The 23380-nt window shown below is 39.8% G+C and overlaps 1 protein-coding gene across 1 annotated transcript; it reads left to right on the top strand.

Moving 5' to 3' along the window:
* The first annotated feature begins 1019 nt into the window (after window positions 1-1019).
* LOC149068594 (venom protease-like) lies at window positions 1020-22740 on the top strand. The gene is made up of 9 exons (XM_089250593.1): window positions 1020-1452; window positions 10270-10327; window positions 13594-13935; window positions 16771-16863; window positions 17989-18065; window positions 19682-19794; window positions 19924-20189; window positions 20519-20682; window positions 22536-22740. Exons 2-9 carry the CDS (start codon window positions 10273-10275, stop codon window positions 22698-22700), a joined length of 1275 nt encoding a protein of 424 aa, XP_089106719.1. The 5' UTR covers window positions 1020-1452; window positions 10270-10272; the 3' UTR covers window positions 22701-22740.
* The last annotated feature ends 640 nt before the right edge of the window (window positions 22741-23380 follow it).

Raw genomic sequence — 23380 nt, 5'->3', positions numbered from 1 at the left:
TTTGAGTATTAGTAGGCAAAGTCATCTACTCTCCCGTACGACCAACTGTGTTTGCTCTTACAACTTGATGGGATAGTGGCCGTTGACAAAAAACAAACACGTCTGCGGGCGAAATCTCTCCATTCCTATTATTTTAATGTCTTCCCTTATATGGAAAGACATTTATCATTTGGGAGTACGGGAAGAGCAGGATCAACTGTTTCTGTTTAGAATTTGATGGTGACGTGGCCGTCGACTAAGAACACGTCTGCTAGGTATGCCTTTGTGCTAATGTCGTCCCTTATAAGGAGGAAAATTTATCATTTAGGAGACCGGAAAAAAAACTAGATCAACTGCGTCCTGTAGGAAAACAACGAGAACGTGACTGTTGACTCGGAACACGTCCACTGGCAATACCTCTATTCCTGTTGAGTTAATGTCTTTTCTAAGATACCTAATAACAGCATTTATCATTTAGGAGACCGCGGAAACTACGAGATCAGTTTCGTCCACTTAGGACACGATAGAAACGTGATTGTCGGCTAAGACCACGCCCCCTGAATCAACTGCGTCTTTTTCATCTCAGAACACGGATTTTTACTGTCTGCTCTGAGACACCTCAGAGTCATTGCTCCCAAATGGTGAAGGCCTACCATCAATCCCATCGTAACCCATGTAAGACACAGCCATTCATAACGATGCACCGGTCAAGCGATTTCGTTGACGTTGGATGACGTCTAACCGGAATTCCCTATAAATAAAAGAAACCATTGCGAATTTCAATCAGAAACAACACACGGTTGGATCGTTGCGTCATCAAGTGACGGACATTACAAGGAAGACTTTGAAAAACAAAATAGACGAATAGTGAAAAGTATTACTGAAAGGCGTAAAAAAGAAAATAGTAATACTTTCCAAATGCATTATTTTCGCCAGGGTGAAGGTCACTCACAATTGCTCAATCACAAGGAAAAAAAAAACATGTCCAGCAGCTCTTCCACCAATCGCAGCTCTTTTTCTCTCTACCAACTAATTTTTGCCTCTTCCATAATACTATCGACACGGACCAGACCAGAAACAAATTATCAACGGAATTGTGTGTGTCTGTCTGTCTGGTTGATTATCTTGTGGTTTTTCTACGTTTTTTTCCCACCTCAGTGTTTAGCCAACGATTATCTCATGAAAAAGACATTTTTTGTTGTTAAATTTCCATCCAACAAAACAGGTATATTAAGGCAGAGAGTGTAGAGAGCGGTTCAATCCTTGCCTCACCTTATACCAGTCTAGGCTGGGATCAAAAGGTTAGAAGTTTTAAAAAAAAACATTTTCATGTAATATTACGTCTGAAAAAATCCATTCACTCCCTTATTCCATTCTTTCGAGAAATTTCTTGGTAAGAAGATTGATTCTCGTCTTGAGGGTAGTTGTTGAAAATCGTTCCGGCCAATCCGATCAAAGGACGCACAAAGGAAAGTGAGTAATGATTCGATTTTGATATAATGATGATTATTACTGTTGGTGCGTTGATTATGTGTAGTTTCCGAGTTGATGATCTCTTGATTAATTGCTCAATATTCGGTGGTTGCTGCGAATTCACGCATAATACGTGAAGGCGAAATAACCTTCCGAGTTGTTGGTTCCGAATTTGGGAGGCAGATGGCAGCACATTTTAACACAGCCCCTACGTGATCCATTCCGACATACATCAATCCATTGGAAGTCCCTCAAATTATTGTTTACGATGTGCAGAGGCGATAAATGCGCCAGAAATTTATCACTTATTTAGCCCTTCTCCCATTCTAGTTTAATTTTCTCGTCCTACTCTTTCCTCGAATTCGTCACCCTGTGCTTTGATCTAGTTGGTCCCCCGCTCTCCTGCAAGTACACCTGTGTCTTTAGCCACTCTTTTGGTCACTCCCATGCTCACACACTGTTTTGATCACTCACATACTTGCACACGCTCTAGGTCACCCTTTTGGTTGCTCACTGACATGGTTCCTTGCTTTATGGGTCACTCTTTTGATCATTTGCAGGTTTATATATGCTCTAGTATGTGTAAACGTATGAATGATCGAAAGAGTGACCCATAAATTCTTTTATCATTCTTTGGTCATTATTTTGTCATTCTTTTGGTCATTCACATGCTTGCGCACGCTCTAAGTCAATCTTTCGCTCATGAACGTGCTTGCAAACTTTCAAGGTCTTACATGCTCATCCCATGGCCCATGGGTCACATGTGGCTCTAGGATTCATGTCTGTCCTCAATTTTCCTTGAAGGTCCGGGCAATACAGAGTTAAGAACTCCTCGTCGAGAGTAGGTTCTCCTTCTAATAAGGCCGAACACATACTCGGGAGGAGAGCGAAGAGTTGATGCGAGCGTCGAAAACAAAAACGTACTGTTTTGTTCTGCGCCTCACATACTCGAGAAGCGAGACAAAGAGGCAACTCCACGAGGTACGCGACTCTTTCAATCCGGTTTGTTTTTACCGAGAGGTAAAATCAAACGCTATTTGGGGATTGGTCAGTTTTCTCCCCTTTTTTCCTCTCCTCTCTCTTGAAAAAAAAAACTTCTGAGGAGGGATCATCATCATCACACCCACACAGTTTGGAGGGAGTGTTTCGGATTTTTTTTCCACTTTTGGCGTTTTCAATTCCCATTGTGCTTAACCTAACCTCAGGGCCGCAACTAGATGCTTGATCAACCCGGGGCCCGCTTCTAATGTTGAAGGAGAGGTTTCAGAATGAAATTTGCGCCCCCTCGGGCACAGCGCCCACAGCGCGAGACCCGCCTGCTCCCCACTAGTTGCGGCTCTGCCTAACCTATTCTAATTTAAAAGTTTGACGATTGTTGTGGTGGCATTTTACGGATTAATTCCTCATTGCGTCAATATTTTTCAAAATTTTACTGGGACACACTTCCGAGATATTTCTCGAATTTCCACCCATTCCATTGCACTTATTGCATGGAAAACTACACTATATGTGCAAGAGAACTTCTTTCTGACGAACGAACAGTGCTGCAAGTAGGAGGAGAGCAAGGGCGAGATCTGGTTTCCCGGGCGTACTATCAGAAGGGGGGCAAAAATTCCATCATTTAAATTGTCCCTGAATAGCTTTTAATAAGAAACGTTCTGCCATGGGACATAGGCACCACAGAACCGGATGGGGGGAGGGGGGTCGAGGCTATCTCAGACCCTCCCCCAATAAATTTATTAGGGGCTGAGAACCCCTTCCCCAATTAATGAATAAATAATGCGGGGGGTTCGAGGCTCGTCACGGGACGACTGGCAACTTTCAGCCTTCTCAATGTTTTTTCATGTCCACGCCTTTGCCCTGGACTGCAAAATGTAGAGGGCGGAAACTGAAAACCCGCTGTAAAATCATAGGTTATATATTACTATAAATCATTATGCAGTCGTGGGACTGAAATATCATGTCTCCCCACAAACACATCAAAATCTTGTAGAAAGAAAACTTTATCTATATACTGTCTATGCAAGTGGTTCTCAACCAGTGCTGCATGTGCACTTCCCAGGGGCTCCGCGACCACTCTATTAAAGTAAACCCAGTGGTGGATTAAAGTCGGTCGAGGCCATGGGCACAAAAGAAAATAATGGGCCCTTAAATTAGAAAAAAGTGTGAAGTTTTGATTTTTCGGGGCGCTTTAGAAACCGAGGCCCCGGTGTTGAATCCACCTCTGAATAAACTGAATGAAAAAAAAACCGGGGCTCCATCGTACTAAAAAGGGCTACGCGAGTCAGAAAAGGTTGAGAATTGCTGGTCGACGCTAATTTTCTACTCATGATGAACATGTTCTTGAAATTTCAACAAATTTGTCAACACGTTGATGGATTAGCAGAGGTTCTCAAACTGTGCGTGCCAACCTTTGTCAGGGGAGCAGCGGCGCAGTGGTCCTGACGAAGGTATTTCGAAGAAATGCTTTGCTTATATAACTGCTCTTCATAAGGGAAAGGGGTGACACGCGTGGAAAATGTTTGAGGAACCCCCCTGGGTATTGAGGAAACGGATAAACACCGTGGCGATTGCCCATCGCTTACTACCATTATAGAAACATGGTTTCTGTTTTTTTATCTCTTTTATTTTATTGTTACTGAATATCTGTTATTTCCGTGGATTTGAATTTGAATGCTGTGTGTTATGAAAGAGACGAGATTTTTTTCTTCTGATACATATGAATTCATATGTATTTGGGTGACCATACGTCCCGTATTTCCCGGGACAGTGCCGGTTTTCTTTCTTTTTCTGGCCGTCCCGACTTTTTGGCAAAAGCATCCCGTTTTTTACATGACACCTACTTGGATTTTTATTCTTTATTGAAGTCAAAGATTGAAATCATTTTTCAACTCATAAATTTTTTTCGATAATTACAACTATAAACAAGAACATTAATCTCCCACATTTGTCTTGTTGAACGTTTTATTTCGTGGAATTCATTTTAATCCACTGCAATTTTCAGTAAAGCTTTGTTTCCCACCATTGTGATTTTTCCTTAATTTCAGCAATATTTGGCAGCTTTGTGCACTTTTGGTGTTGTTATTGGCGATAATTGGCGATGTCCCATATTTTCCCGTATTTGGAATCAAAATTGCCCGTATTTCTCTCGAGGAAATATGGTCAGCCTACATATGAACATCTCACACACAATATATATATCTCTATATTTCTTACAAAATCAAAACCAGTTTATTTCAACATCCGTGCTTTCATTGTAATTTGTTATGCACAGAACATGCCGGATATAGGAGGGATCTATAATTCTAGGATGTCATAAATAATGGATCCACACTGATAATTTGTGATTAACAACCACGTATACATTTATCGACAATCATTTTCAGTCGCTCACCTCGTTGGGCAATTTGTCTGTTGTGGCATAGGTATTTGTATCATTTGTGTTGTGCGCGTGTGAGAAACTATTATACAATTATTAAATACAAGTGAGTATTAACAATAATGAACATTTTTCATTGTCTTCTCTCACAAATGTCAAATGATCGGAATCCGGTAGAGGTTCTAATGTTGTTTATTAGAGAGAAAAGCTGAAGAAATATACTGTGAGGAAATCACACGGCAAAGCTTAAAGAATTTCGCGCTGCCTTTTACTGACATGTTTCGCTCTTTTCATTTCTGTACAAACATTGCGTGTTCATACACGTAGTTCTTTTTTAACGGGAATTTTACCAACCATGGATTCATCTGTTTGGAACCAAAATTTTGCAATTTGGAATTGATTCCAATTTACCAAGAAGTTTGGCCACACTTTCAGCTAAGTCTAATTTTGAAATTTTTATTGTGATCAAAATTTGTTACGTTCAGTTAAAGAAATAAAAGATTCCAAAAAAAAAAAAATGTAGCTCCACAACACAGGGTCCGGAAACGGGGGGAAGGAGTAACTGCCCCGGGCAGTAACATTTTCGGGTGAGAGTTTAAGCTACGAACAAAGAACACAGTTCTAAAATTACCGAATTTTAAAGTTGTGGGATGCGGTAAAAATCCTACTCACGAACATGCCGCAGCACTCCATTCCAGGGCAGGGGCATACGCATGATTTGATCTTTGGAAGAGGCCAAAAAATTTTCTTCCCGAGCAATTTGAGTAACCAACATTTAAAACAGCATTTAAATTAATAGAAATAGATTCAAATAGTATGGGGGCCATTCAAGTATTACGTCAGCATCGATGGGGGTGGGTTTCCGATTTGCTGACCTTTGATGACGGGGGTGGGGGGGTTTGGATTATACAAATACAAATACAACGCCACAACAGGCAAATTGCCCAACGAGGTGGCTGACTTAAGAACATCATGGATCCCCGAGCCATTTTTTGGAGGCCCTACCTACTACTGCTACTGCTACACCACACATGCAGAGGGGCAGAGCTGATGATGAAATTTTGCTGACAAGGGGGGGGGGAGGGGTCAGAGTTTTGCTGACTTTTGCTGACGGGAGGGGGGGGGGAGGGTCAAAAATTTCTAAAAATATGCTTACCTAATACTTGAACGGCCCCTTATATTAAAAATATTTTCTTTCAATTTTATTTTCTTTCACCGATATATTGCAATTGTTCCTAATTCTTGCGTGATCCCCCTTACTCCCTTCTCTTGAGTACGCCTCTGCCCTAGGATGCCGTGCATAGGGATGAGTACTATCTGCATCTTTTTTTCCCCTCTTAACACATACAAATGAATTCTGGTGGCTTCCTTGAATAATGTTTAGTGTTTGCACCTCCGGATATACATTTTCATTTACTCCAATAAATCCACTCAAATCTGTTGTATTTGAGATTCCCCCCCCCCCTTTACATTTCTGTTAAATTCTGTCGATCTGATTTTAAAATTACCAATGAGTGAATGGAATGTTGAGATGAATGCACCACGTAGTGTAAAAACTACGGAGAGTCCATATTTCCGGTCACTGGAATCAAATCCTATTTTTTGACGGCAATCCATGCAAAGCAGTCACGGTATGAGGCAATCCAGTCGGAGGCGCCCTTAGGGGTGTGCGCCAAGTGTGGTAGCATCGGGGGCCCGCACTTTATGAGACCCCCCCCCCCCGTCGTGGTAAATTATTGGAGGATTGAACAGTTCTTAAATTATTTCTCGCATTAATTCTGAATTTTCATTTCTGTGATTATTAATTTCATTAATTCTGAATTTTTATTGATTCTGGAATTACTTCTTTCATTGGTTCTGGTTCTTCATAATGGAAATAGAATTATTTTTTTTTCATTAATTTAAAAATTTCATTATTTGGTGAGACAAAAAAATTATCAAATTATTTTTAATTCATAAATTATAAAATTGTCATTGGTCTCGGTGATTTTTTCTCCGATTAGTTTAAAATTATTTTCAGTGCTGAATTGTCATAAATTTTTTTGTTTTAATCTGTGTTATTACTTTTTTTGTATATAGCAATTTCTCAGCATTCCTGTTGCTGAAATAATATATGCTGATAATCCTATTCCTCCCCATGAAATACATAAAATCAGTGCAAAGGATGGGGAGGAATCCTAAACATTTTTGGTGCTCCGAAATTGTTGAAACGCACCTTGCCACCGCGTCTGGTAAGGGCGGCCCTGAGTCCAGCTCATGTATTTGTTGCGGCATTTCCTTCAACATTGCAAGTCTGATTGAAATATACGAACTGTCCCTCTAATCCACGGTAGAATGAATCGTTACAATTTTTACAAAACCGGCAAAGTTCGTCGACTTTCACTGCAAAAAAAGAAGATTGTTTCGCAATGTGGGAGACCCTGACACACATTTCACTCATAGTCTGAATGGAGAAAAATTGTATGAAGAGAGTAATTGCAATTAGTGTCAGCAACGCTTTTCTCTTCCACAGCTTCTCTCATTAGTTTTCGTTACGCGTATCGGGCCGTGCGTTTACCTCTGTTACCATCTCTATCGTCTAGCTGTAACGTCAATATAACAACGAAACAGTTGAAAAGTGATTAACACTGGAGGACCAAGAAGGTCATTTTGACCATTTTCAATCTTCTCGTAATATTTTCATAATGAACCAGATTCTTTACACAAATACAAATCCAAAAACAGGCAAAATTCCCTTACGAGGTGGCTGAAAAAAAAGGCTCCCATAACAAATATTGATGCCATATATTTCTAAACTACAGCACCTTAATTAAAAATGCAATTATAGAAACTAAAAACTATACATGCATGAAAAAACACGGGGGTGTGAGACAAGAGAAAGTTGTAACATATTAATATGATTTCTCAGGGAAATTGAAATGATAAGAATCGACTTTTTGAAAAATATGAATCATATAGACATTTTAATCATATAGACATATATTTCCATATGTTTTCTTGATTTGCTGATATGCATATTTCTTTCATGCATGCATTTCTTTTTCCTTTTCTTATTCCCGCGCTTTTAACATAGAAATACTAATTTCACTATTGACTTTTAGTTTTAGCTTCATTATTTGTTGTCACTTATGGGTAACCAAGTTACCCCTTGTCAACTCTCATGTAACTCAGTGTATCAAAAATTACTTCAGTCTGTAACATGTTGTGCATGTATATATATATATATATATATATATATATATATATATATATATTTCCCCCCTTTTTTCGTATAAGTGAATGAAAAACTTTCCTTTTCTCAGAAATGTGTCATGCGAAATTCACTTCGCAAAAATTTATTTTTCGCCCAAAGTATTTAGCATTAAGTTTACATTCCTTGTATTATTGGCATGCTACGCTTAGATTTGATACCGTCGTGAGCATCACCCAAAAAGAATGGTCGAGAACTTTATCAAATGCTAAAAAGGAAATATGAAATAATGTTTTTGTGGCGGAAACATTTCATTGTATCTTAAATTTTCAAAAATGTCAAAAAATATATATAAAATTTTAGTTTAGTTTTTGACATAATTTTTAAAAAGAATCAGAACTCCAGTAACCATAGACCAAAAAAGAAATGAAAAAATTTATAAAATGGATAATTAATATAATTTTGTTACAAAAAACTAAATTTCGTAACAAATAGAAAACGCATTATCTAAGGGGGGTGCAGGAAGGTTGTAGTAAAATGTAGTGCACTAAGGGTGCGGTATGGGGAAAAAGGTTTAAATCGTTGTATTATACAAAAAATAGTTGAATTAGAATGTTGAAATTTCACGGCTTTTTTCTTTATAATACTGGAACATTATGCTGTCAAACTTTCTGTAATTTATAAAAAAAAAATCAGACGAGATGTTTTTTTTTTTGTTTTACCTAAAAGGGCCATCACCGATCAATTTGACCATTAAGGTTATAAACAATTTCGTGGCATGTGTACAGCACAGTCCAAAAATATATATTCTCAAAGTGAGGAAACAATTCCTGAAACCGTTGACGTTTACAACGAAACGAAGTGTAGGGTGGACAAGAAGTCCGTAGAAACTTTAAAAATGAATAAAAACCGGGGAAATAATCTAAATAAAAAACGGTTTGCGGGGTTAGCATCACTAGGTCACGGGAATTTTTTATGACAAGGGAAAAATAACTTAAAGAACAGCCGATAGACGGCGCTGACGTACACAATTCAAAGGAAAAGATACGCAAATAACGAACAGAATGGCTCCAAATAGTTTATTACAGCAGCATGTGTTCCACATGACCACCACCACCACAGGAGTTAACACATTGCAGGCAGTCATCCAAATCCAGCAACGTCAGAGTGCAGCAGATCCGCATACACGGTTAACAGCGGTGAACTGATTGTGTATTTGGAGCGCAAGTTCTTATAACCGTCTCATTTACATATTTCCACCGAAATCGCTCGTACCAGCGCTACCTATCGGTTGTTTTTTTAGTTTACCTTTTCCCTGTTTTAAAAAAATTCCCGTGACCTAGTGATGCTAACCCTGCAAACCGTTTTTTACTTCAGGTATTTTCCCGGTTTTTATTCATTTTTAAAGTTTCTACGGACGTTTTGCCCACCCTGTACGTATCGTGTTTATAGGATGGCTCGGAAAGCATTCCGTTCGAATTGCATCCATTTTCCACAGCGCATGTTTTCTACACCATTGACTTAGTGTTAAACGAATGTGTTAACGAACCTGTATCATACTATGTGTCATTATTTTGATATTTTTTATTTTAATACATGATTTATATGAAAAAAATTATATTATTTTTCCTGTAATATTTGTATTTTTTTTTCCTTTGTAGTTTTACCCTGTTTCAAGGTACAACAGAACATGTTTCAAGGCACATGATCCAATGTTGCGCCTTGGAACATTTTAGCCCGCTCTTAAATCTATGTCTCATAGTTTATAGTAAACCAGAAAAATAATTATCACTCGATGCTTCATACAGTACATACTGGATACTAAAAATGAATTTAGTGAAGTTTTTACGGTAAAAACTGATTTTGGGGAAAAAAAGTTCGAAAAATAATGCTCTCCCCCTAGATGTAACACAGTCTCTCCCCTATATTTTTATGTTTTCCTACATTATGGTGTTTTTCCCCCTATATATTTATATTACAACATGGTACAATTATTCAATCATTACATTTCACTCATAGTTAGAAAAATTGATGTCAGATGGCAGCACTACACATAACAAGCATCATGCACAAACTTCACGGAAGGTTCAGAACACGTACACGCACATTCCAATATGTACTAATTCATTAGAAGTTCCGCAGAGGCATGCAGACGAGGTTCATATGTTCATATGTGGTTCAGTAATAGTAGTAGTAGTAGTCTCTCCCTAGATTTGTCATATTTTTCTTTCTTTATATTTATTTTCAGGAAATGGATAAGCTCATATACATCACTGTACTAGTCACAGTATTCCTTGCATTTGCTGGTGAGTAAAAATTCATTCAGTTTTTTCAGTTTCTGCAGTAACCTTTATGAGCATAGATCATGATCACTTCCACCTGAAAATTCAAGCATTCAACATCTTCACTTCACAGTACGGAATACTGATAGCAGCACCAGCAAGAGCATGAAACAAGTACAAATCCAACAACATAAATACGTTAGAGGGCCATGCATATACAGTAGAACCTCTCAAGAACGGACACCCATGAGTCCAAAAAAATTTTCCCGCCAACTGGGAGTGTCCGCTAATGGGGAGGTACAATATACAGAAGAACCTCTTTTGTACGACTTTCACATTTATACGCAGTGTGGCTTCGGTCGCAATTGGTTTACTTTAAAAGTGAAACACCGATGGTTATGCATAATCACACCAATCGTCTCGATAAAGAAAGTTTGGTTGAATTTCATTACGCATAATTCCCAAATACAGGAGTTGGAAAGTGTAATAAACATGGAAAAATATAATTAATAACCTTTCTTCTCTTCATTAAACCAATTGACTACATTTATTCCCATACGTGATACGTGCATTACACGTAATTTGCAATGAAAGTTAAATTACTCAAAGTGTTGAGAAGGTAAAAACATTTATAACAACATTATCAGTCTTGTAATGTTGGCTTTTTTCACACGTTATCAGCAAGCAAAATCAACACATTAGCATTCGAGTTCACCCCCCCCCCCCCGGACCATAGTTGTGTTCAGTTAATTAATTAATACTGAACAGAATTAACTGATCATATTCAACAACACGAGCTTCGAGTTTGGGATTAAACATAATCTTAGTTGAATGTATTAAATTCTCTCGGTTTATGACTGAAATTTATAAATTAGAGTTTAGAAAAAAATCAGAGTTTATACCTTATTTTACTGTCCGCTATCGAGAGTGTCCGTTAACGGAGAGTAAAACACACCAAAGCCCTATTCCGCGGGACCTGGTGTCAGGAAAGTGTCAGTTAACGGGAGGTTTTACGCTAGATTTTCTCTCCCGCTAGGGGGAGGTTCCAATGTACATATATACCTTCACACAAAAGACGTTCCAACACATACCGATTCATTAGAAATTCCGCATAATAGTCATTAAAAATTTCCATTAAAAATATTAGAATGTACATGAGGTGCGAGTACGGTTAAGTAGTTGTATTCAGTGAAGTCTTAACGCCCACCCGGGCACGGCCCGGGGGCCTCAAGAGAAGAGGGCCTCACAAAGAGAGATCTGGTTGAAATTTTCTAGAATTTGCCATGTAGGGCCTCCGGGAAACCACTTGGCCAGGGGGGGCCCGTGATGCTTTTAAGGCGGCCCTGGTTGTATTGACCACAGTGACGCACAGTGATGGTCGGCTAAAATTGGTTTTCTGCGATTTTCCAACTTCAAAGTGTGAATGCAAGCCGATCTCCCATTTGAAAAACGCTTCTCCGCAGAGAGCAGGTACGGAATGCCAATGGCAGCACCAGCGAGGACACGAAACAACTACAACTCTAACAGCATAAATACGTTAGGCATACACTCACGCAAAACTTTCCAACATATATCGATTCGTTCGAAATTCTGCAGAAGAATGTGTACGAGTTGCATGTACTGTTGTAGAGTGCTTTCGCCAAATGGCCGTTGGCGCCTTGATGGCGTCGCCAACATAACGCCAAACTCTTCCAGGAAAAAGGTAAAATTGGGGGTAAAAGGGGGCCTATTTGGAGAAGCTGTCGAGGAGTGACGAGATTTTATTTCGTGTTGCCCGTCTTGGTCTCCTCCTGTTTCCCCCTAGATCCCTCTCCGTTAGGTCCCCAATGAGAGAATTTTTCTTTCTTTCGCGCTTGACCCAAATCAGAAGGAATGTCTATTAAGTCAACATGGAAGTTATATTGATGTTGTTTTGCATGACAAGTAGGAAAATAATTGAGCGATGAAAAGGAAAATTGTCATGTCAAATCTGTGTTGCGTTCTACGGAAAAAAACACTAATAATTACTGCCGTGGAACTCTAAATATATATAGGCCTACCTTTTATTTTTGTCACGTGCTTGCCAAAACTTATGTAATTGGGATTTGAGCATGGCATGTTCATGCTGTGTTTTGTTTTTATATATATGCATACATACACACAATATGTATATTAATACACAGTAATTAAATATAGAAATTGTAAGTGCTTTGCAAAGGCATTCTTTCTGCCCTAGGAGGTCGCCCCGTCCCCATCGAGCCATGTTTGATTCTATGCACATATGAATATGCATTAATGTAATTTTTTCAGTATCATGTTCTTCCCCCCCGCCCCCCCCCATATACTTGTTTGTATCGAACCTCTAGTCCTCTCATCCGCTCACCCTAGAATTTTTGTTGCACGAAAATTTTTGGAGGGTGAGGGGGAGCTAGGAGTGACGAGATTTTACTTCGTGTTGTCCGTCTGGTTCTCTTCGTTGGTCGGCTCTCCGTAAAGTTGAAACGTAATGAATTTATGAATTAGATAACTGACCTCATTAATTATGACAGTCTAAAAGTAATCCCCCCCCCCCAAAAAAAAAACGAATAAACTCCCTCCTCTAATGCATCGAGCAGAGCTGTTGGTGGCTCGAGACTTCACGCCTCCCAGATGTTAGTGGATTCGAAGAATTTGCGGGTCCCCCGCGGTCCCCGGGTCCGCCGTTACCGATAATTTCCAAATAACTAGAAGGACATGTGGCCTCTGAATTCCGTTTCATTTCTTCAAGACCTGACACCTCCATCAGTCGCTTCCGTCATCACTCATCACTCCTCTTGACAATGGATATATGACCCACCGATACAACACTGCTCACAGTGACTGGACTCTCTGCCGTAATATCTCCTCATGTGCCGAACCTCCTTCCCGTATTCCGGAACTCTGATATATTGAAATTGACCAGATCTCTGGTATGTTTAGCATTAAAACATAATGAGCTCAATTTTCTAATTGATTAACAACCGTAATGTACTCGGATTGTATTTGAATAATCATGAAGTATATAATATAATGATTTGAAAACTATTTTCTCTTTCATCTCGCTTCATGCATGATTCAATTGTGTTTTATGCGATCACGAGCTCCCCCCAACCCCACTAAGTGGAAGGCTTAACCAGCCACAACAGTACAGTTAAGTAGTAGTGGTCACTCTATGGTCATTATTTCTGCGAATGGTTCTGCAACACATATTTATCGAATATTATTTCAATTAAATGCTTACAGTTTTAGATCTTTGAAGGACATTTTCTCAATAATGTCCATCTTATCCTTAGAGTGTCAGGACGAGGATGAAGGCGATTCCTTATCACGGACATTCTACAGACCTCGACGAATTGATTCAAGGTGCATAGCCGAAGGTCAGCAGGGCGTCTGCGTCAGAAAAAATCGCTGTGCCAGGCCGTCGAATCTGGTTTGCAGATGGGGTATAATTCCCATCGTTTGCTGTATTTCCGAACCGTATGTAGTTCCGGTTGTCAGGCCAACACGGACACCCACAACCACTACCGCGAAACCGAAAACTACAACCAAAGAACCGCCGAAGCCGATCGTTCACCCTAAACCGGATCGCGTCAATGACGGTGCCGAAGACGCGTTTGTCGATATCGTCTTCCCAGGTAAAGCGTTTTGTACAATTTTTCCGAATCGGTTTTGAACCACGGATAATGATTATATTTTGAAATACAGTCGACGCCGCTTATGAAAATCACTCGTAATGTTATAATTTGGGTATTGTTATCACTTTTCTAAACGAAAGGATCAATATCTATCAATCAATATCATACGAAAAAAAAAAAAATTGTCTTCAGTTTTTCGGGACGTCAGACCGTAAATTATCGTTATTAGGCTGTAATACTGTAGGAGGCAAGCATGTGTTCCCTCCCCCCCCCCCTCCTGTTGACAAACATTCCCGTACTCCGTAAGGGGTCATTCAAGTATTACGTCAGCATCGAGAGGGGGTGGGTTGGATTTGCTGACTTTTGATGACGGGGTGGGGGGGGGGGGGTTGAAGGTTGCTTACGTAATCAACCATCCCTTTTTGAAGATATGAAATATTGTAAGCTGCTGACGAAATTTTGCTGACGGGGGGGGGGGGGGGTCAGTGTTTTGCTGACTTTTGCTGACAGGGGGGGGGATGGGATCAAAAATGGCTGAAAATCTGCTAACGTAATACTTGAATGGCCCCTACTAATACTAATCAGTCCTAGTATTCGCTGTGATCTATGTAGGTGTGGAGCTGCTTTTATATATGCAAAGACCTTTCTATAATGAAGGTATGACAATAAAATAAAGTCCTTTTTCCTTCAAGTTCTTGATCAGGGGCCGTTCAAGTATTACATCAGCAAATTTTTAGCCATTTTTGACCCCCCCTTATCAGTAAAATTGCGTCAGAACTGATTCCTACCTCCTGACGCATATTGGTGGGATCAGAAATGTACGCGAGAGGGGGCATGGGGGCTCGTGTGCCTCCCCCCCCCCCCGCGCTTCCGACGAAAAAAAAATTATTTAAAAATTTTTTTAATTTCGAAAGAAAATACCTTTATGCGTATAATCATAATCTTATAATCAATTTGTTAATTTCAATGCTATTTGGAGGGTAAAAACTGAAAATTTCTGCGACTCACCCTTTAAGTTATACATGGTAAACCTTTCACCCGCGGACCAAATGCGGCCCTAACGGTTATCTGATGTGGCTTGCCCCCTTAAATCTAATTTTGTGAAAATGAACTAAGCGGCACATTTAAAAATCGCTTGAATGATCCGTGGCACAATTCCAGAGCATTTAAGTGGCCCGTGGCACATTTTCAGATCACTGAAGTAGGCCTCAAAGATCACTTTCACATTCAAAGGTCACTGAAGAAGGCCTCAAAGATCACTTTCACATTCAAAGGTCACTTAAGTAACCTGCGACACAGTTCCAGAACACCTAAACGATCCGTGGCACATTTAAAGATCCCTTGAGTGACATGTGGCCCAGTTTTAGAGCAATTAAGCGGCCCTCAGCGCGGTTCTACATCACTCAAGTTACCCGCGGAACATTCCCAGATTACTTAAGTGGTCCGTGGCATAATTATGGATCACTTGGCACAGTTCTCCAGAGCACTTAAGCGGCCCGGACACATTTCCAGAGCACTTGAAGGATCCGTAAAACATTCAGAGATCACTAAAGTGGCTCTGTAGGGGACTTAATAGAGAAGATCGTCGTGAGACAGGTTAGTTTTACCCTACTGTTGACAGGCTGGGCTTTCCAGATCGATACAGTGGGGTGAGGCGTCAGCTTGGTGCACGTTAGAAGGTGTTGGCTGAGCGGGATGGCGACGTCTGATTTACGGATTATCCTGTATTGCCAAAAGGCTGGGTCAGGGGTGTGTGAATCATTATCAATTGGGAGGATGTTAGTTCAGGTGCCCAATAACCATCGAAAGATTTTTTCCGTTTTTTGGCGCACCGAATAAGATGCCATTAAGAGTATTTCATATCTTCATAAATTAAATCCAAACCCCCCCCCCCCTTGTCATCAACAGTCAGCAAATCGATTGCCCCCCCCCCCCACCCCCATCGATGCTGACGTGATACTTGAGTAACCTCTCAGTTTCTTTCACTTGACCAGATCCAAATTTCTTTTTCCGAGAGATTTTCTCGAGGGATCTATAAAACGTATTGTAGGCCTCCATTAAAAAAATAAATTCATGATATCCATTAAACAAAAGTTGCTCAACCTTTTGGAAAATGCGGACCACTTCATTGGTTTGTCGCGGGCCGTTTATTTGTTCAGGGAATGTGCCCGAGAGCCATTCAAATGATTTGGATACGTGCCGCTGACCACACTTGATGGAAGTGAGAATGTGCCGTCTACCATTTAAGTGATGTGGAACTACAGCTTAAGTATGCCTGTGAATTAAGTATGTCTAGGTCACTTGAGTGATCATTAAATGCACCGCGAACCACTTGAGTGATCCGTAAACGTGCTTCAAGTCACTTAAGTGATCTGGGAATGTGTTACTTAGTCCATTTTTAAAAATGTAGGTTTGAGGTCGTGGGCCACATCAGATGACTCCCAGGGTCACATTTGGCCCGCGGGATATGGGTTGAGCAGACAGTTTCATTTTAAAATCTCACAATGGGGCTGAAAAAAAAAAAATACAGGAGTTTAGCTTAAAGTAGAATAAAAAAACACTGGAACGATATTGAATATTTTGCAACTATATTTGTGGGAGCATTTTTTGGGAAGTCAGAGTTGTCACGTTTTACCGATAACCGTTTACCATACGTCCCGTTCGACCAAACAGGATATATCGTTACCTAAGTTGCAAACGGGAGTTTTTGGGATATAGTTATCATTCGGTTATTGTTATTAAAAAACTCGAGTAACGATGGGATCAGATTACGAGCGGTGTTACTGTATTTTTTTTTTTTCATTCAACTGATCAATCATGATCCATGTTCTGCAGGTTGCGGGAATCGTTACCCGATTGATCCGAAACCGACTGCTCCGAGGAACAGCTGGAGTCGACCATCAGGAGGATTGTTTGGAAGAGCCTTAGGTGACATTTTCTGAAGAGGAATTTTTTTTATATCTAATTGCATAGCTGCCAAGTCTCCCGAATTTTTCGGGAATCTCCCGAATTTTACCTTCATCGCTCGACATCCCGAAAAGTTCTTAAATCTCCCGAATTTTTACGAAAATCACAAAAATCCCTAATTGTCCCTTAAAATTCCCTGCTTCATTAAAAAAAATCCCCGCTTATGAAAACAATCCCTAAGGAATTTCTTGTGGGGCATGAAGCCTCTTTTTTTTCCCTTTCGAAATGACGTCACACGTCGTAAATGGGGAAATTCCCTTTTTAAGGAAGTTTTACAAACCCTCTGATGGTAACAAGAAAGTTGTTTGTCTTATCGTGCAGGGAAATGGCTTAGCAGCCAATAGTCCTGGATAATAATTGAAGATTATAGTCACGCGCATGTGGTCAAAATTTCTTTTGTTATAACGTGCGATATAACAAAACACGAATACTGATAAGCAAAAACATATTTAATCAATTTTAAAGATACTTATTCCGATGAATTTCCTTCCATCAAACGTTCCAGAAGAGGGCCGACTTTTCCTTTTTGTACAAGTTGTGTTACGGACATAAACATCCGTCATGGAAAGACTGCCATCATCAGTCGTGAAATGAAAAAAAAAAACATCAAGCAAGTGTCACAAAAAGTCAGTGTTCTTCAAAAATTGACGGTGTTTTCCTTCATCTTCCGATGATTTTGGGGTCATTCGCGCAGAATGTTTGTCCACAGCGTTTGATTGAACACAATATTTATTTTTACATCATTGAAGTTTTGGCCTCCAATTTCACTTGTTTTTTGCGTAGGAATTTTATTCCCAAGGGTTTAACTTCCATGTGTGTAAAATCCCTATTTTAATTTGACTTCAGTTTTTGAGTAGGTATTTTATTCCCTACGCTCTAACTTTTATATTTGGAAAATCCCTATTTTATTTGGAAAAATCCCTATTGTATTTATTAGGGAGTGGTTTTAGCATAAAATACGGGTGTGCGCGAAAATCTCCCGAATTTTCATTTTCAAAAGTTGGCAGCTATGTAATTGGTACATTAATTGGATTACAAAAAAAATTCTGATTCCTTACAATTTACGTGTATCGTTTGTTTGTTTAGGGCGAAAGAAGCGAAATATCCACGAACCTGTTATTGTGGGAGGAATTACTGCGAAGAAAAACTCGTGGCCATGGATGGTGAGATATGACATCCAATGCTTTTTTTTACTGTCAAGAAACGATCCTCTCCCCCCGCTTTTGGGAAGAGAAAAGAGTTCATAACTATACCCCCCTTGTTTGAGAAAATCCTGCGTGCACTACTGACTTGAGTGACTGTATGGTTGAGTGAATGACCAAGTGAGGGGCATATAACTCACATAATATTTATACAAGAGAATGAAATTCGGGTGTGAAATGTCAGGGGCTGAATGTTCAACTCACTTAGTCGCTCACTTGGCTCCACTCACACGGTCATGCGCTTGGTCACTCATACGGTCAGGGCAGGCGAACTGTCAGGGGGAAAAAAGATTGTTCATACCCATTCCTTTTCCTTGAAGAAAATCCTCTGCGTACGCCACTGACTTCGATTCCTCTAACAAAGTGGCAGTTGGTAATTATAGGAGCTGGAACCAGGGTATTTAGACTTTATTTGAGTCCGCTCAATAAATTTTTGAGAGAGGATGGGACACACACACACACAGCTTACCCAACTTGTGCGCTTGAATCCCGTATACACAGGATGACTGAAAACTTTCAACCACCACCATCCCCTCCCATTCCCAGCAATGCTTTCTTCATGTTAACGCCTCTGTAGTTGATAATGGTACTTTCAATCTTCATAGAGTCGACATGTCCATCATTGTAAGAATAGAATCCAAATACAAACCAGACTTATTCAACAACACAAAAGAGCTTAAGGTTGGATTCACATCTACAGACACTCACCATGTCGGGATAGACAGCCATATTTATGTTAAAGAATGTTTACCGTGTCTGATATGGCTCGGTGAGTAACTGTAGATGTAAATCCACCTTAATGATGATCCTCGGATACGGCTTGAATGGAACGTTTGATTATGGTTTCAATCAATGCATCGGGAATAAGAAATCATATAGAAACGTCCTCTCCACTTGTCAATACAAGATTCATCGAAAGACTGGTTATTTGTGGAGATGAAGATTACAAGGAAGAAAATTCATCACTGCCCCCACGGGGACTCGAACCCCGGTCTCTCGCTTGCCGGGGTCCAGTCTTTCGATGAATCTTGTATTAATAAGAAATCAGTTGCAATTATCTAGCATAACTCTGCTCACGAGCAACAGAATGAAGATTTTCTCTATACTGGGTAGACAAGACGGTCCGCGTGATCCACAAATATACATCTCCAACGGGGGCCGCAACTAGTGGGGAGCAGGCGGGTCTCGTGCTCCGAGCGATAGACCCGAGGGGGCGAAAATTTCATTCTGAAACCTCTCCTTCAACATTACAAGGGTGACCAAGCGTCTAGTTGCGGCCCTGTCTCCACCAGTACACATTCTTGGAATGACTTTATACTAGGAGATGAGAATGGGGAGCATATATACCACAGGCAATCTTCGATTCACTGTCCAACGAGCACTGCGGTGCTCCTTGAAGCTTCCTAACCTCCAAAAGTGTTGGCCCGATTCAAAAGAGGGTATTTTTTTTAGAGAGTGCACAGCACTGACGGATTTTCTGCTACAAGTGCAATCAAACATTCCCCCCCCCCCAATACTGTCGTACGCCTATGTATACTGAACATATTAAAGTCTGTGTGCGTGTGTCTTTCTTACAGGTAGCCATATACAGAAAAACAGCTTCTAGCCAGACGTTCATATGTGGTGCATCTTTGATAAGTAAACGTTACATCCTCACAGCAGCACATTGCTTTAAGGACGGCTCTAAATCGTATGTCGTGCATATATATACTTTATACTTCCATTATTTAAGTACATACATAGCCATGTTATATATAGAGTCGTGAAGATGTTTATTAACATCGTTAACAGATGTCTGTCATGTATATTTCTCCTCAAGGGATCCGTCTAAGTTCGTCGTGCTCGTCGGCGGCCACAACACCAAAGACAAAGACGGAGATTGGTACGGCGTGCAGAAGATCCTCGTGCATCCAGGCTACGTCCAGAGGCAGTATTACAACGACATGACCCTTCTGACGCTGGACAAGCCAGTCGTACTTAGTTCGAAGGTACATCCCGTATGCTTGCCTTCACCGTCTCTACGAAGTAAACTGGGCGGCTCGAAACGGAACGTCACCGTCACTGGATGGGGTGACCTAAACTTCGGTACGTTTCTCCACGATGTGCCCATCTTGAAATCGTGAACACACAATGTCTTTTTTGTACTAACCAATATTAAGCAAATGACTACATTGAAAATAAGCCTAATATATTTGGCAATCTCTCTCTCTCTCGAGATATTTCCCATGATAAATATGATTAAAATCCTCATGTAAAAAATTGTTTAAAAAGGATTGGAATATATATTAACGTTATATATAGAGTTGTAATACTAACATATTAAATTATATTAACGTTAAATATAAAAAATTTATTATTTAACTTCATAAGAAAAAGCATTGAAATATATTATTATTTTATTTCGATCTTAAAAGGTGGGAAACGCAGCAAAGTTCTTCAAGAGGTCGAGCTTCCGATCGTGCCCGTGAAAAGGTGCAACGCGGCTTTTTCCAAAATACCCAGCGATCCTTTCCCGAGGGGAATCAACGATCTCTTCATCTGCGCTGGTCTGGATGAAGGCGGTAAAGACGCTTGTCAGGTATTCTTTTTAATTACGAGATCCATATTTTAAATACACTTATAATACATCTAATTTTCCAAACAATTATGATACCTAATACGCTCCTTTGAGGAATTATTTCCATTCTGGCAAAAACATTATGTGTCCTGACACACTTTGCTCGGGGGGGAATTCGTGTCATTCCAAGAAAAACACCTGGAACCACTTCTTTGGGGAAATACATGTCCTTTTTCGATTAAAAAAAAAAAAAAACTATGGGATCTGGGACATTTTTAAGGAATTTCATGTCGGAAAGGATGGGACCTACTCTCTCTTGGAGGCAATTCACGTCATTCCTAAAAGAAGTGTAGGACGCCAGAGATTCTCCTTTGGAGAAATTCCTTGTCATTTTTCTGAAAATATCCCAGACCATGGCTGGGAAAAACTCCAAAAATTTGCATGCTTGGTCGGGCATGCAACTTTAAATAATATATACGCGAATAATATTTTAAATGTCCAAAAAATATTATCGCGGGTTTACTTGAGTTCATATTTCATATTTATACTTTTGCTTTATAAAAAAATACGAAAATTGGGTTGAGTTAGGAAACACCTGCTGCCACCTATTGAATGAAAACAAAACTATCTGTTATAATTCTTAAAATGAAATGTTGGTCTTAAGCCAATGTGCAGAACAAAAATGAACAACATGCGGTATGATACTATATTTTCTTATTTTTACGCTGCATACCAGAATCAATTTTAAGCACCACATTACATAAAAAAACACGTTTCTATTGGCTGGCAAAGAAAGCATTTCTGCAGAATTTCAAGCATATATGTGTGGAAACACTTGCGTCATCGTTTAAAAAACGGAAGTGTTTAAAAATTTCTCATTATTTTTTAAATGGTCGAAACTTTCACATTCCCGGTCATGTTGGGTAATAGATTTGTCCAGCCCTGTCAAAGGTCTGAGAGACACTTCCTTGGAAAATTTCATGTGATTCTCCCAAAAAAATAGTAAAGACCCAAGGGACCTTCGGGAGAATCCATTGAATTCCCGATAATAGTATGGAGGGGAGGGGGGGGTGCTGCGGTAATTCTTTGAGAAGAATTTATTCGATTCCCGATGATATTATGAAACCTGAGACACTTCCCCAAGGAAATTCATTTGATGACAGTTTGGAACTGAGATACTTCCTTGGTGGGAATATATTTGACTCCCGATGACAATGTGACCAGAGACACTTCCTTCAGATAAATACATTCAATTCCCGATGATAGTATGGAACCCGAGATATTTCCTGCGTATAGGAGAAAAACATGAAGAGCTGGGGGAGGGAGGGGGAGGCAAGATAATGATGATGCCAATTCATATGCATTAGATCAGTCGCCACCATCATTGACGCTGGGGGAGGGGTTCACTTCCCTCTTTGTCCAGGGTCCATTTCCATCTTTCTCCAGGGTCCATTTCCCTTTTTTGTTTTTTTGTCCAGGAACCATTTCCCTTTTTGTCCAGGGTCCATTTCCATCTTTGTCCGGGGTCCATTTCCCTCTTTCTCCAGGGTCATCGCCTTTCAGGTCCCATACCATCATCGGGAATCAAATGTATTCCCTCCGTATCTCCGCCCATGTTGCCGGGAAAAATTCGCGTCCGAAACAGTACAGACCCGAGACACTTCTGACATCCATCTGGCCAAAACTCTGATCAAAGCTCACTGTGACATGTCCCGTAACACCGAATCTACCAAATTCAGGAATCCGTTTACATTCCAAATTCATATGAAGGCTTTATTAACCCAAAATTATACTGAAGAGTTAAAAAAAAAATCTATATCGTATTTTAAATTTTATTTTGTAACTCATTTATCTGCTTTTCACTATTGTTTCAGGGTGACTCTGGAGGTCCGCTGGTCATGCAGATGTCCGATTCCAATTATATTCAGCTTGGTATAGTCTCGTTTGGTTACAACTGCGCAGAAGCGGGATACCCTGGTGTTTATACGAGAGTTTCGAAATTCACGAAGTGGATACGTGACAACACTGATCTCGGCTGATGCCCCGAACGATGAATAAACTCTGAACTTTCAAATCACATCTTCTACAAATGTCTGTTTGTTTCTTTTATTCGCTTAAATATTACACGTGTTGGGGACTCTTTTTACCAATGTTTTAACTAATCATTTTTCGCCTTTTCATTTTTATTTCGGATAAGTAAATTCTCTAAGTGCAGAAGTCTTCGACCTTTTCCTTGCCGCGAGCACTGCCTGTATCTAATCTCAAAAGAAGAGCACCCCCCACTTACGACAAGTTTAACACACACCAGAATGATCTAAATCTTTGAATGCAATTTGTAAAGGATATTCAATTGAAAAGTTGATCAAGTGCCCGCGAACACGAAATCGGACACGAGCATCGAGCACTCTGGGTGCATTAGGGAGCACCGTGGCGCTCGCGAGCAACGGGTTGAAGATAACTGTTTTAGTGGGTGAAAACTTGATGCGAAATCCCTATTTAAAAAAATAGCATTTTAACGTAGCAATATAATTTAGTGTTTAGCAATATAATTTAGTGTTTAGCAATATAATTTAGTGTTTAGCAATATAATTTAGTGTTTAGCAATATAATTTAGTGTTTAGCAATATAATTTAGTGTTTAGCAATATAACGTGGCAACTAGGAATATAACTTAGCAATAGAATTTAGTATTTAGCAATAGAATTTAGCAATAGAATAGT

This window comes from Pholcus phalangioides, unplaced genomic scaffold (assembly GCF_987345545.1).
Source record: "Pholcus phalangioides strain wild (caught in Gottingen) unplaced genomic scaffold, Ppha-v1.0 ptg000024l_1, whole genome shotgun sequence".
NCBI classification, from domain to species: Eukaryota; Metazoa; Arthropoda; class Arachnida; order Araneae; family Pholcidae; genus Pholcus; species Pholcus phalangioides.
This window is presented reverse-complemented; position numbering and strand designations above follow the sequence as displayed.